This window comes from Asterias amurensis, chromosome 13 (genome assembly GCF_032118995.1).
Source record: "Asterias amurensis chromosome 13, ASM3211899v1".
In the NCBI taxonomy this organism is placed as follows: domain Eukaryota; kingdom Metazoa; phylum Echinodermata; class Asteroidea; order Forcipulatida; family Asteriidae; genus Asterias; species Asterias amurensis.
This window is the reverse complement of record NC_092660.1, coordinates 16,957,188-16,970,789: the sequence shown is the minus strand read 5'-3', so window position 1 is coordinate 16,970,789 and position 13,602 is coordinate 16,957,188. Positions and strand designations below refer to the sequence as shown.

The 13,602-nt window shown below is 38.7% G+C and overlaps 1 protein-coding gene across 2 annotated transcripts in view; it reads left to right on the top strand.

The window, feature by feature from the left end:
• LOC139946054 (rapamycin-insensitive companion of mTOR-like) overlaps positions 1-13,602 on the top strand; it is a 53,988-nt gene that overhangs the window by 20,662 nt on the left and 19,724 nt on the right. For both annotated transcript variants that reach the window (XM_071943648.1, XM_071943647.1), the window contains exons 5-12: positions 303-498; positions 2,732-2,858; positions 4,640-4,809; positions 8,202-8,266; positions 8,407-8,474; positions 11,285-11,367; positions 12,195-12,282; positions 13,260-13,417. In XM_071943648.1, coding sequence (XP_071799749.1) covers positions 303-498; positions 2,732-2,858; positions 4,640-4,809; positions 8,202-8,266; positions 8,407-8,474; positions 11,285-11,367; positions 12,195-12,282; positions 13,260-13,417 — 955 coding nt within the window. The remainder of the gene's footprint in view (positions 1-302; positions 499-2,731; positions 2,859-4,639; positions 4,810-8,201; positions 8,267-8,406; positions 8,475-11,284; positions 11,368-12,194; positions 12,283-13,259; positions 13,418-13,602) is intronic.

The window sequence follows — 13,602 nt, the reverse complement described above, 5'->3', positions numbered from 1 at the left end:
TAAAATAATGTCCACTATACTTCTACTTAACAAGTTGATGGTGGTATGCCTGGCCCCATGAAAAGCATAATCAATTTACTAGTGCAGTCCTCATCCAACACCATTCAGTAACTCAACACCATAACTGTTGGACTCAGATTATGGTGGTATGCCTGCTCCCATTTTACCATTGCAGTACTTAGTCCAATGGAATCAAATAAAACATGCTGTTGGATTTTGATGGGTTGAGGCTAAAGGTAAAAGCACTATATACTTACATTTTATCTCAACCAATTTGATCTTTCTGTTTTCTCCTATCGCAGTTTAAGGCTTTCCCTGTTACATAGCACAAAGGAGGTACGTAGCGCAGGCATCCGGGCACTGCGATACCTACTTCAAGATGAGACGAGTCTACAAGCGATGTTGACGTTACACGTTGACTACCTGATCATGAGATCATTAGACATCTGTCTCTCTAACGATGTGGAGAGAGTACAAGCCATTAGGTTCATCAGAAGAGTAAGTCTACCATAGATTTGTATATAAGAACTAGAGGGCGCACTGGTGATGCTGCGTGCAAAAACACGACGGGACCGCAAGCAGACACGCGCTCCATTTTGTAAGATGAAATTTGTCGCATGTTGAATGTGAGATGCACGTCGTGTGTGTTGATAAACACACGCTATGTGATGCTGTTTTGTCAACTTACAATATGGCTGCATGCGCGCATGCCTGGCTGCGTAAATAGGCCAGTGCGCCCTATAGTTCTGATATATAACTCCAGGGTCTCTACCTTCGTTTCCTCTGTCTTAAGCCCGGTTTATACTTCCTGCGAATGCGGAAGCGAATTTGAAGTGAATTTGACGTCACAACTCTCTTTTCGCTGTGGTATTCGCAAGAGAGTTGCACACAACTCAACTGTTGCCAATTTTTCGTTGCGACTTTTGTGATGTCAACATTCGCTTCGCATTCGCAGGATGTCAACGTTCGCTTCGCATTCGCAGGAAGTATGAACCGGGCTTAACTCCTACAAACGTCTTAAACAGTGTGGTCCTTTCAATGGCAAAGCAGCCCAACTGAAGATTACATTTTGAGAAAAAGCAAGTACAAAGATTTAAGCTGTTTTTGTGTAAAAAGAGGCTGAGAGAGGACATGTTATATTCTCATCCATAGAATGCCTTTTATACTTTGAAATGGAAAAAACGCCCTCAATGCACCCAGAAATGATCTTAAGTATAAGAAACCAACATTTTGGTGTTGGGCTATTTTGCCATGAAAGGGCCACACATACTCTCTTGTTTTTCCTCTTTCTTACTCCTACAAATGTCTTAAATGGTGTACTCTCTTGTTTTTCCTCTTTCTTACTCCTACAAATGTCTTAAATGGTGTACTCTCTTGTTTCCTCTGTCTTACTCCTACAAATGTCTTGAACAGTGTACTCTCGTTTCCTCTGTCTTACTTGTACAAATGTCTTATATGGTGTACTCTCTTGTTTCCTCTGTCTTACTCCTACAAATGTCTTGAACAGTGTACTCTCTTGTTTCCTCTGTCTAACTCGTACAAATGTCTTAAACCGTGTACTTTCTTGTTTCCTCTGTCTTACTCCTACAAATGTCTTGAACAGTGTACTCTCTTGTTTTTTTCTCTTTCTTTCTCGTACAAATGTCACGGTGTACTCTCTTGTTTCCTCTGTCTTACTCCTACAAAACGCCTTGTAGCTTCTACTTAATTACATGTAGCACCCAGTCTTGGCAACATCGACCCTATTGTTTACTTTGTGTGAGACGGAAACATTACACTAAACCCTTTAACTTTAAGTGTCCAAGGCTCCCGAGTGTCTTACACTTGACCCAAGCCTCTGCTTTCCTTAAAGCAATAATGGTGAAGTGTCTTACAGATGAACTCAAGTGCCAAGATTTGTAACGATAAAATGAGAATTATTAAACTGCCATGTTAATAACTCATGTAGTTGGTTGTAAAAGAGATACAGGGTGTGTGTTGTACTAATTTGTCCATATGCCATAAAGGGAATAAAAGAGTAGGAGATGAGGTCTTAAACAGTCGTCTAAAATACTAGGGTCAGGGCGGTTCGATATCTCTCCTTCCCTCGGTCTATGGTGTATGAGGATTGGTCTTGGGATCCCCTGAAGCCTATCGTTTTCTGGACCCTAACAAAAGACATTTTTTGAATTTTCAGCAATGATTTTTGCTCATCTTTTTGGCAGTAGTTTTTTATTTTCTACGTCACTGGAAGGAGGAAGATTCAAAAGCCTTTTTCACACTACTACGATCCCTGGGGGCAATCCCAGGAAATAATGGCCAGCCCTTTCACACTTTATCCCTGATCTACCCTGGCCCCCGGGCATACCCTGGAAATACCCTGGGTAAAGAATCGGGGTTTTTTTGAAACGTGCATCCGGAACCCTGTTGAATAGGGACCTATGCGGGGACAGTTTGCCGGGGTAAAGCCCGGTTCATACTCCCTGCGAATGCGAATTCACATTCAATCGCATTCGCAGGAAGTATGAAACGGGCTTATTTGTGGGGTAAAAAAACTCCTCGGGCCTCCCTGGGGCTGTATTCCACAAGGATAAGAGATAATGTACAGTGTGAAAGGGGCTCAAGATGCTACATGTACATGTACTACAATTGTTCATGGGTTGACACTTTGCTTGATTTATTTTTTTACTGACATAATTGCCAATTGGTACTGTGCTCTGCTCAATATTTCTCCATTTCTATCTATTGACAGATAATTGCCATTGCCCCAGCATTATGCCCCATCTCGTTGGTACACACCTTGGTTGCTATCGGCAACGATGGTGAGAAGATGCGAGATAGAATGGTACGCTCTGCCCTTGAGACGCTCTGTGAGCTAGGTGAGAACTTTCCCCCTTTCTTAGAAATATCTTAGACTTTGTGATTTTAGCCTGTAGACTCCTTGCACAATGGACCTACACACGCTCATCCTGTCTGCCATATTTAGGGACTCATTTTGGGAGTCAAAATGTGAACAATGGAGTTTACTCCCCAAAAGGCGGAAATATAGACGTGCATTGTTCGGAGGTGTGTTCCGCTTTGTGCAAGGGGTAAGCTTGAGCGATATCACGATATCGAATATCGCGGTACTAATTTGGAAACGATTTCTATATCTGATCGATTTGGTTTTAATCGAAATATCGATGTATCGCGATATATCGCGATATCGATTAAGTATCGCAATATCGTGATGTATTTCTTAGCTGAGACATCTTGCACCCCATAGGTTTGGAGTAAAACCAGAAGAATAGGTCATTAGAACACCTCTCTTATGCTATGACTGTCTCTTATGCAACTTTCATTGGGAGTTTGAAGGCTGATGATGTCAAATTTAATTATTCGCGATTATATAAATAAATTGATATCGTCCAAGCTTAGCAAGGGGTCTATTCAGAAAGACACTGTTTTGTTTATGAAAACTTGCCCAACACAAGGTCAAAGGGTCACTACAAGATGAAGGCTACAAGGAAAACAAAAACACTTTAAAGCTAGGGAAGATATTGATTTAATTCCTTTTTAAATTGGGATAGATTAAAAGATGGTGGAAAACAATATACAAATAGTGAGTTCTAAAGTGCAGCAATACAGAGGAGGGGGGGAGGTTTTCAAATATCTCACTATTTCACACAAATCTCACCGCCGTGAACAATTATATTATTATTTTTCATGCAATAAACCAAAAGAGAAACTGACTGGTTAAGTTTTAAAGACCTGCTTGAAAGTAAATGTCAAGTCGTGAACTTTGCTGAATTCCACTTAAAATGTTTTTGTTGAATAAGGAAATCGAGTCATATGATTATAAATAGGTTTCAAATGTGTAAAAAAACAATCATTTTGTATGCCCTTGTCCAGAGCTTTTCTGCGAGATTTGCGAAAAGCCCCGTTACGTAATCACTCTCAAAACGTCATAAGTAGATAAAGCCGCTTTGTTGCAGCGTGGATGTATTACAAAGCAAACTACATGTACCACAAATGACGTCAGCGGCATTGTCCTTTGACGCCCGCTCTCAACAGCAGAAGTGTTTATAGTTTTTCAAAAAACCTTTAGGTAGGGGCCTGATTTTTTACTTGATAATTACGAAAAGTTCAGAAGTGTACACATCAAAATTACATTAAAATGGTGAACAAGTGCATTAAAAACAAGTAAAAATACCATTTCTGTTGAAAACATTCCGCTCAGGTAGCTGTTAAAATAAATTGGGGTTGAACATTAAGACAAACTAGTTAGAACGAGACTCTAACCTGCGATCTAATGATTAATGTGCCAGTGCTCTATCAACTGAGCTTGGTTGGGGGGCATGCCAGTCAGAAGCCATCCAATCTGTAACTACTGTACTACTGGGGATAACACCCGGTTTTACAGCCTGGGAAGTGGCAGCAGAGGGATCACCTTTTGTTCAACGGCAAATTGTTATTATTCATGACAGTTGAGTGCTGAGGGGAACCAAATTGAGCTTTCGCATCAAGCTATACTGATTCTGTTTATATATTTGGTTTACGGTATCACCAAATACATGTTGATATGCCTGTACATCACCATGCAATGCCTCAAATCCCATATATGACTCTGTTTAGCTTGAAAAAAACAAAACAAAATTTTTCTGTTTTTTTTTTTATTCAGCAATAAAAAACACGGAGGTGTTTGCAGTAGCAGGCGGTTTGGCTACCCTGGTTCAAAATATCTTAGACTCCCAGCATCTTAGAATCAACGAGGCCATAATGATGACTGTACTTCACCTTCTGAATCATCCACACACTCGCAAGTTCATCCGACTCAATGTGGATATAGAGGTACGGTAACATTTACCCCAAGCTACACGACGGGAACTAATGACTGTGACGAAGTGAGAGATAAAATTAACAAGCCCGCCAAAACAAAACTTGTGGCGCGCTTGGAACCACTTTGATTGGTCAAAACAAAAACAATGTTATACATCGATTTGTTTCTTTAATTGTAATACAGCATGACCCAGAAACTCAGCAATGAGTTTGGAACACTGCACTATGGAGCACAGGGAAAACAACAACTTAATGACCCGCTATGTGAAAATGAGTCAGATGTTGACAAATTCAAGGATTGAGTTATATGCATGGCTGGAAAGAACATACCAACAGCAGTAATTTGGTATGTCTAAGCTTTGGGGTGTGTCGCGTTGCTGAGTTACTTCGCGTTGCCAAGTACAATGAAGGTTGCGCTGAGTATAAGGGCAATTCCACGTCATGGACATTACGTTTTGAGACATTTTTAGAACTTTGTTGGTCAGTTAAACACACCAAGTGGCTTTGATTTATAGTTTTGTGTTTGATACTAGTATCTTGTGTCCTAGTAAGTCAAATGATACTATGTATTTGGAAAAGTTCAAATTAATTAAGGAGTCAGAGCACAGCTAACGAGCGTCATGGACATTACGAAAAACGGAAGTGGGTTTTGGGTACAACACACTCAATTCCAAAACTCTGTGAAGTTAAAGTTCAAAATTTTTAGAATACCTTTTTATTTGCTAAACAGGGAAGTAGTTAACATGAACATTGATAATATTTTTAAGAAAACCTGTCAACTTTCTTGTTACACATCTTAATAGAGCGTCATGGACATTACATTTTGGGTTATTTTTAGCGTCATGGACATTACGTCAAACTTGTAAAATGATGCATCATGCTTTTACCCTGAATTTGTAAACCCATGTGCTGCCTTGCTCTTAATATGGGTTTTAAACTATAATGAATGTCCCCATCTTAATGTTTAACCTCTTCCAAACATTTTTAAGAACCAAACCTCCCCCAGAATCTCACTTAAACCCCGCCCCTCGGTAAGTCCCCATTTTGCACTTTCCGTCCACATCCAACCAGGCTGGCTTCTGCCTTGGAGTAGTTATGATAGACCAGAGATGTAGGTATACATGAAGTAACCTTTTTTTTAATTATCTTTAACATAATTCCCTTTTATGTGTTTCTCACATGGTAATTGTTCATCTTGAGTAATATACTGAACATCTTGCGTCAACATTTTGTGACGACAGTAAATGGAAATTAAACATCAAAGGTTTCTGTAATTTTCAAAGTTGATCTGGATACTGCTATGTTCAAGACTGGGTGAACAATTCCCAGAAGATCAGTTAAAATGAGTTGGGAGGACTTCTTGGGAGGAACAGGTCAAACGTAGATGCTTCCTTAGTTTTCCAAATACGAGACAGTCATTGAGGGCATCCTCTACACGTTCCACCTAGATTGACATGCAAAACAAGAACGAAGAACAACAAATGAAGGAAAGATTGGCTGCATGGGGCTTTGTTTATCACAATCATGTTTCCATGTTTTGTCTTGTTTTCTCTCTATACTTTTTCTGCCTCTCTACTCAAGTCTTAGCCATTCTGAAATTATGTAAAAATAAAAAATGACTTTATGTATGACGTCTTTGTATCCAAGCTATCCGTAGATGTGTACAAATCTGCATTACGCCTAGGCCTTGAGAAGTTCTTTGATGATAAAGTGTGTTTATAATGTCCTACATTCATCTAAACATGTCTCACTAACAGTTCACATATATTTCAATGTCACTTGAATGTTTTTAGGAAAGAACAGTTCCATGAGAAAACTCACCTGAAAATCTCGTATTTGAGCTGTCAGTTTGTAGAATCTGTGCACGATGTTGCCACTAAACGCGCTGCTAAAAAAGAGCTTGAAGTAAATTTCTGATGAGGTCTATGACAAATGTTCTCTTTGACTAGTCCAGGTTTACCTACAATAGGTCCAATTGATAAATTGTAGCATTTACCTTCAAAAAGGTAAGTTTCATGTGACATGTAATGTCCATGACGTAATGTCCATGACGCTAAATGTAATGTCCATGACGCTCGTTAGCACAGTTGTAATTGATTTTTTATTAATTTTCTTGCATTATAGGATTAGCCCCTAAAAACTAGCTTTGCGTATGAAGTCTCATGAAAATATCTCTTACTGGCTTTAGAATATAAAACTAAACACCATGCAATGTCATGGACATTACATTTCAAAATTGGTAATTAAGGGCTAATTAAAACGAGTGGCAGCACCCTGTGAATAAATTTACAATGAAGTTTCTTTAAAATTGTGAATACTTACCACCAGTTATATGTTTTAAGCCAAGAATAATTGAAATATCATCTAAAATGTAACCAGGAGGGCATTTTAGACAATTGTGCCAAACATTTCCCAAAAATCATGAATTTGGCTCAAAAAAAACTTTTTTAATAAACGATGAAAAACATGGAAAACCAAGAAAAAAAAATGAAACAAACATAGATTTGAAATCACTGGGTATCACTCTTTCTTGCTACTTTAAATTTAAATCCACAAATTTGACTTCAATTTTTTGGGCCGAGGACACTTTTTGGTGGAATTGCCCATAAGGCCTTTTATCCTTTATGGTGATAAAAGGAATTATACTCAAGACTCCAATAAAAGTAAACAAGACACAATTCTTGAATGCGCCTACACGCTTAATTTGCAATAGCACCTTCAAGAGTCCTCTTTCCCATTCTGAAAACCGTGTGGTTTATTTTTATAACTATTTTTTTAAAGGGAGTCGTTGTATCTCTTAACCCTGGGGACTAAACCCTGGGAGGCCCCAGGAGTTTTTTACCCCATGGTTACCCCGGCTCACTTTCATACTCTCCCCGCCTTGGTCCATACCCGGTTGCACGTTTCAAGGGTTTCACCGCTCAACCCTACTCCAGAACAGGGGTGGCTATTCCCCAGGGTTTGCCTAGTTGCCGGCGTGGATCAGAATCAGAATCAGAATTATTTATTCAGCCAACGTTAAAAAGTTAAAAACCTAAAACATCGGAAATTGTAGTGTACCTTGAGCTCTCTAGATTAACAATCACAAAATACATTTAAAACCATTGCGAAGAAATTACAAAAATAAAAATATATACAAATATATAAGCTACAAAAAGCAGAGAACAAACTAGTTATCATTAAAAGCACGAACAGCATGAGGATAAAAACCATCTATGAACCGCTTACTACCTTTAAAATGCTTAAGACGACGGTTAGAAGGGAGGGATTGGAAATTAAGGGATAAAGTGATCAGATAAACTGCTGGTCGGTTCATGAAAGAGTTAGTAGTAAAAGTATTGGTTTATAATGTGTTGAGTCTGTCATAGTGACGGTTTTCATGTTGATGTGGTTTATCATTACAGCAAGTCATAGCACCATATACAGATGTACACTACCGTCACCATGGAGATACTAATGAACAAACAAGGTAAGATGATAAAACTTAGTGTTCTCAATTTGATTCTGGTCTCTTCTCGTTTTGATTCTGGACTTGTAAATAACGTTTCATTAAAAAACTCCAGAGTCAATTTCTAAATGTTTTCAATTGGTTCTAATTTGTGATTTTAGCGAGGAGCGTGAAATGAGACATGCGGCAAGTCGGATGGCCATCGTTACCCTCATCAGATCCTGGCCAGGTAAGGACAAATAAACAAACGATAAAAGGAAATAAGCAAACAAACACCCCAACACACAAAAAACAAGATGGGAACAAAAATTGGGAAGACCCTGCACCCCCCCCCCCCCCAAAAAAAAAAAAAAAAAAAAAACACCCCAAAAATTCAATAAGTTTTCCTTTTATTTTTCAGAGAATTAGCTTACTATGTAAATAAAGTCATTGGGTGGGGGTCTTTTAGGGGTGCAACAAAACAACTTTTGGAAAGATGTTCATTAACTCCAGAAGTTCAACGTAAGTGAATGGTAATAATACTTGAGCCTTTTTTCATACAGCTGGTGTGATACAATGTACATGATAAAACCACCTATGGGGATAAGGTTGGCACAGTGGTTTCTTTCCCTGCCTTTCACCTCTCTGGCCCCGGTCCAAATCCCAACTTAGACTGGAACCTTACATGTGGATTGGGTTTTCAGTCCCTACCTGATTTCATCGGTTTTCACTTCGCATCATTTTAGCAGAGGAAAATTGAATCTTAAAAAAACCATCATGTGCTGCTCAATATTAGCATTCTGTGTGCACAAAATCTGCTCTGTCAAAAATATTTTCCTATGCACAATAGACCGATCCACTAAGCTCCGCCCCATTGTGTATTGACCAATCACAACGCAACGAAGGTCCGACAAATAAGGTCCGACATGCGTGCGCGAATCTTGGCGGGCACGGCAGTGTTGTGCACAAAGGCATTGGAGAGCCCCACGTGTTCTTGCTCACACGTATCGGTCTGATGCTGGATGGCATCATTCACCGCATCCCAACAGAAGAGATAAAAATGCACATGAAAATATTCATGAAAGCGCAACATTGAAAATGCACAATAAACAGTATGCGAAGGTAGGGAGTGGGTGGGTTGAGTCATGCTCTAGACCTAGACAGTGTCTCGCTGTCTACTCGCTCCTTAAAGACACTGGACACCTTTGGTAATTGTCAAAGACCAGTGTTCTCACTTGGTGTATCTCAACATATGCGTACAATAACAAATCTGTGAAAATTTTGGCTCAAGAGAATAATGAAAAAAAACAAACACCCTTGTTGCACAAATTTATGTGCTTTCAGATGCCTGATAAAAGGCTTTTAATATCTGAGTGAGAAATTAGTCTTCCTCAAAAACTGTAAGGTGAAAATTTTGACTCAATTGGTCATCAAAGTTGCAAGAGAATAATGAAAGAAAAAAACACCCTTGTTGCACAAATTTGTGTGCCTTCAGATGTCTAAAAAAGGCTTTTAATATTTGACTGAGAAATAACCTCTTTCTCAAAAACTACTTTACTTCAGAGGAAGCCGTTTCTCACAAAGTTTTATATTATCAACAGCTCTCTATTGCTCGCTACCAAGTAAGTTTGTATTTTTAGTAACTACCAATAAGTGTCCAGCGCCTTTAAGATGCAAAGGTTGGGGGAAGCGTAGACGTCTGATGAGTCGTTACGCCATGTGTGGTCATGTGTGGCATCATTACTGCATACCCTTGGAGGAGGTTGCCTACTTAAAGGGAGGGATAATCATTCAAAAAATTAATGACCGTAAAATCTTACTCGGTAAGAAGCACTGCTGCTGCTGCTGGTGTATGACATTTTGAGGAAACGATTTACTTCCAAGGAATGTTATTTGAGAGAAAGGGATTGAAAAGTATTTCAGACTAAGAAACGTTTCATGCTGAAAGATTCTCTGACAGTGTATTCCAATTAAGAATTATTCTGCGTTGCCATAACTGCTCCAGATTTTCGGCCAAATCTCAAAACACGACCACCTTTTGAAAAAAAACTCAACTGTATGCATTTCCTTTAGTTGTTAAAATCTTGTAATCTTGTATACTTGTTGAAATGTTTGTCTGAATAAATAACAATAATATTGGTAATAATCAAGCAATGCTCTCTTTAGCAATTGAGTCATGCAGGGATGTGATTTCCTTTTTAACCGGAATTCCATTCTTTTTAACCTTAAAAAAAGAAAAGAAAAAAGATCAAATTCGTAACAAAATGAAGAGACAACCATATATATTTTCACCCCAGATCTTAGAGTAGGGCTTTTTAACCGGAATTCCATTCTTTTTTACCTTAAAAAAAAAAAAAAAAAAAAAAAAAAAGATCAAATTCGTAACAAAATGAAGAGACAACCATATAATTTCACCCCAGATCGTAGAGTAGGGCTTCTAAAACCAAAGATAAATTATAATATTTCTAATTCCAATTGCATAAACATTTATTTCTATAATTGGAATTAGAAATATAATTGGGCTTCATGCTAGCCTTGATCAAGGCGCTACAGCCAGCCCCGACCTGCAAAATCCCAGTCCCCATCACGGAATTCCGCCAGCGCACCCCCATACATAAGACAGTGCGTATAATACGTGTACAGCGTATGTACACACACATACCTACAGTACATGTACATTACCATCTGTATGGTACATGTACAGTACATGAGTACTTTTTCTTCCTCCATGTTTCTAAGTAGTAGAGCCACACGTACGAGGTTGAGACACCACCGTACTCATGACTACGCTATACTGTTCTTGCTGTACAATGTACAACCGGGCCGGGGAATGGAAATGTACATTCGTGTATGCTGCGAACCAGGCCGGGGAACAGTATGTCAACAGCCTTGATCAAGGCTAGCTTCATGCTCGCAAGTTTTTGAGCTCGCATGCTTTCGTGCTTTGCGCTCAGAGTTCAGGTTTTTTTTCTCAACAGCTTATCACATCCCTGGTCACGATGGAGTGGTTTTTTTTATCACTTGTTGATTTTATCCATATTATCATTACCTCTCTTGTAGGAATGATCCGACTATGTCAGCCAGAAGCCAGTGGGCTTCACTCATTAATGTCCATCTTATGTATACCACATGATGAAAACAGGGTAAGTTCATTACAGTTTCAAAGTGATTTAATTAAAAAACAATTCTTAACAGTTGATCCTCCAAAAATAAAAAACTTGAGAAGTTGTTCCAATTGCAGCAACCTTGCTTCTTCATATTAAAAAAAAAAGTTTGTGCAAAATGTACTTTATTCATTATAACTGTATTATTTTGTTGGTTGAACAAAGGAAAAATGACTACACTTCAGCGCTCCTGTCAATCCAGAGGTTGCAGCTTCGAGTCCTGCTCCAGTAAATTTTTCTTAAAGTTTGTTTAGATGATCTTTCCATCAAGGGGACTCGGCAAACTCCCACAAGGGGATATAAACACCAAGTTAACAACAGCCAATCTCTCATACAAACATTGGTTTATCCTCTATGATTATGAATTGTACGAATCAAGAAATTGTTATTCAGTAACTAGACGACAAAATTTATTCTAGTCATTGTGAAATCAGCGGTAAAATAAATGCAAAAATTATAATTGTTCAATGATTTCTTTCAACACAACACCCCTCCAGCTATGAAATGGTAAGGCCCTCGGGTAAACAACTCCTTATAAGGAGATTGCTGTGGGCGTCACGCGTATCGTGTGATGTGGCACAACTGTCCCGGCCGTTGCTCTCGACCAATAGGAATGAAGAAACTGTCGTATAAGCACAGGTGCAAGCTCGCGTGTCACACCCATGTTTCAATACTTTTTACTTGTCATTATCAAAGGTTTAAACACACCCATGTGATGCGCTCTCCACCAATAGGAATAGCGAAACTGTCTTAGGTATTTATGAATTGTTATTAATGAAGCATTTGCATTTTTTTTAATAACACAGAGATATCTTCTTCAAGTCTTGTTTGATATTTTCTACATCCCTATTCCTGATTGGACAGATGATTTTGACGTGGCTCTTCAGAGTATAGGTAACTTTCAATTCAACAAGTTTCAGATTATTGTAAGTCGACAAAGATGTCAGTGAAAATGGAACAGTTGGGATTGAAGACACTGGACACCTTTGGTAATTGTCAAAGACCAGTCTTCTCACTTGGTGTATCTCAACATATGCATAAGAAAACAAATCTGTGAAAATTTGAGCTCAATTGGTTGCCAAAGTTGAGAGATAATAATGACAGAAAAAACACCCTTGTCACACCAAGTTGTGTGTTTTCAGATGCTTGATTTTGAGACCTCTAAATCTAATTATGAGGTATCAAAATCAAATTCGTGGAAAACTACTTCTTTCTCGAAAACTAGGATACTTCAGAGGGAGCGGTTTCTCACAATGTTTTATACTATCAACCTCTCCCCATTACTCGTAACCAAGTAAGGTTTTATGCTAATAATTATTTTGAGTAACTACCAATAGTGTCCACTGCCTTTAAACAGAGAAAAAATTACTGTAGTGGGATTTGAACCAATGCCTCTGTGTTAACGAATTTGCACCCCAAACAAGGGTGTTGGAAGATTAGGAAAACCACCAACATAGTTCAGTTGGTAGAGCACCGGCACGTTAATCCGGAGGTCCTTGGTTCAAACACCGCTCTAGTCAATTCTTTTATGTTCAACCCCAAATCATTTCAAATTGGCCCAGTCAGTTTCCCTTGTGGTTTGTTCCTTGTGACTTTGTTTGTCGTAAAAAGAGGGATGGCAAGGTCAAATTCAGTTTTATAACCCGCTATCTACATACTTTTTAATGAAGAAAATGTGGTGAACGAGACTTGTCAAAGAAATAATCTGTCAAATTTTACTCAAAGAGCTATTTTGCTTGAAAAGGCTCTTACTAAAAAAATGTTATTGTGTATGGACAGAAACACCAAAGCTTGAGTTCGGTGCTCTTATCCGCTCGGCCACGACACCCAAAACCTCTCTTATAGTTATTGTAATGTTTTGTTCTTTGTAGATCGTTATGAGATGCAGTCGTCATGGGCGTTAACCGAGGGTTTCGTTGTGGAGGAGGGCAAAGCCATACTACCTCACCGAGCAGCCACGAGAACCAACCTTACAGAGAACCAGTTAGCGTTGATATTACTAGCATTCACTAACGCTGGACTTCTAGAAGTAAGAAACATCTTTCTGAACATTTCTTGTGTCACTGTTAACCTCACTAGATCAAAATATCATGTTGCTTGCCAACATGCAAAATTTTCTCTATCACTTGAAGAACCCCTAGCATTGAAGATAATTTTTTGTACAGTATTTTTGTTTCCCTAGATTTTCTCTGGTCTGTCCTTGAATGGTAGCTA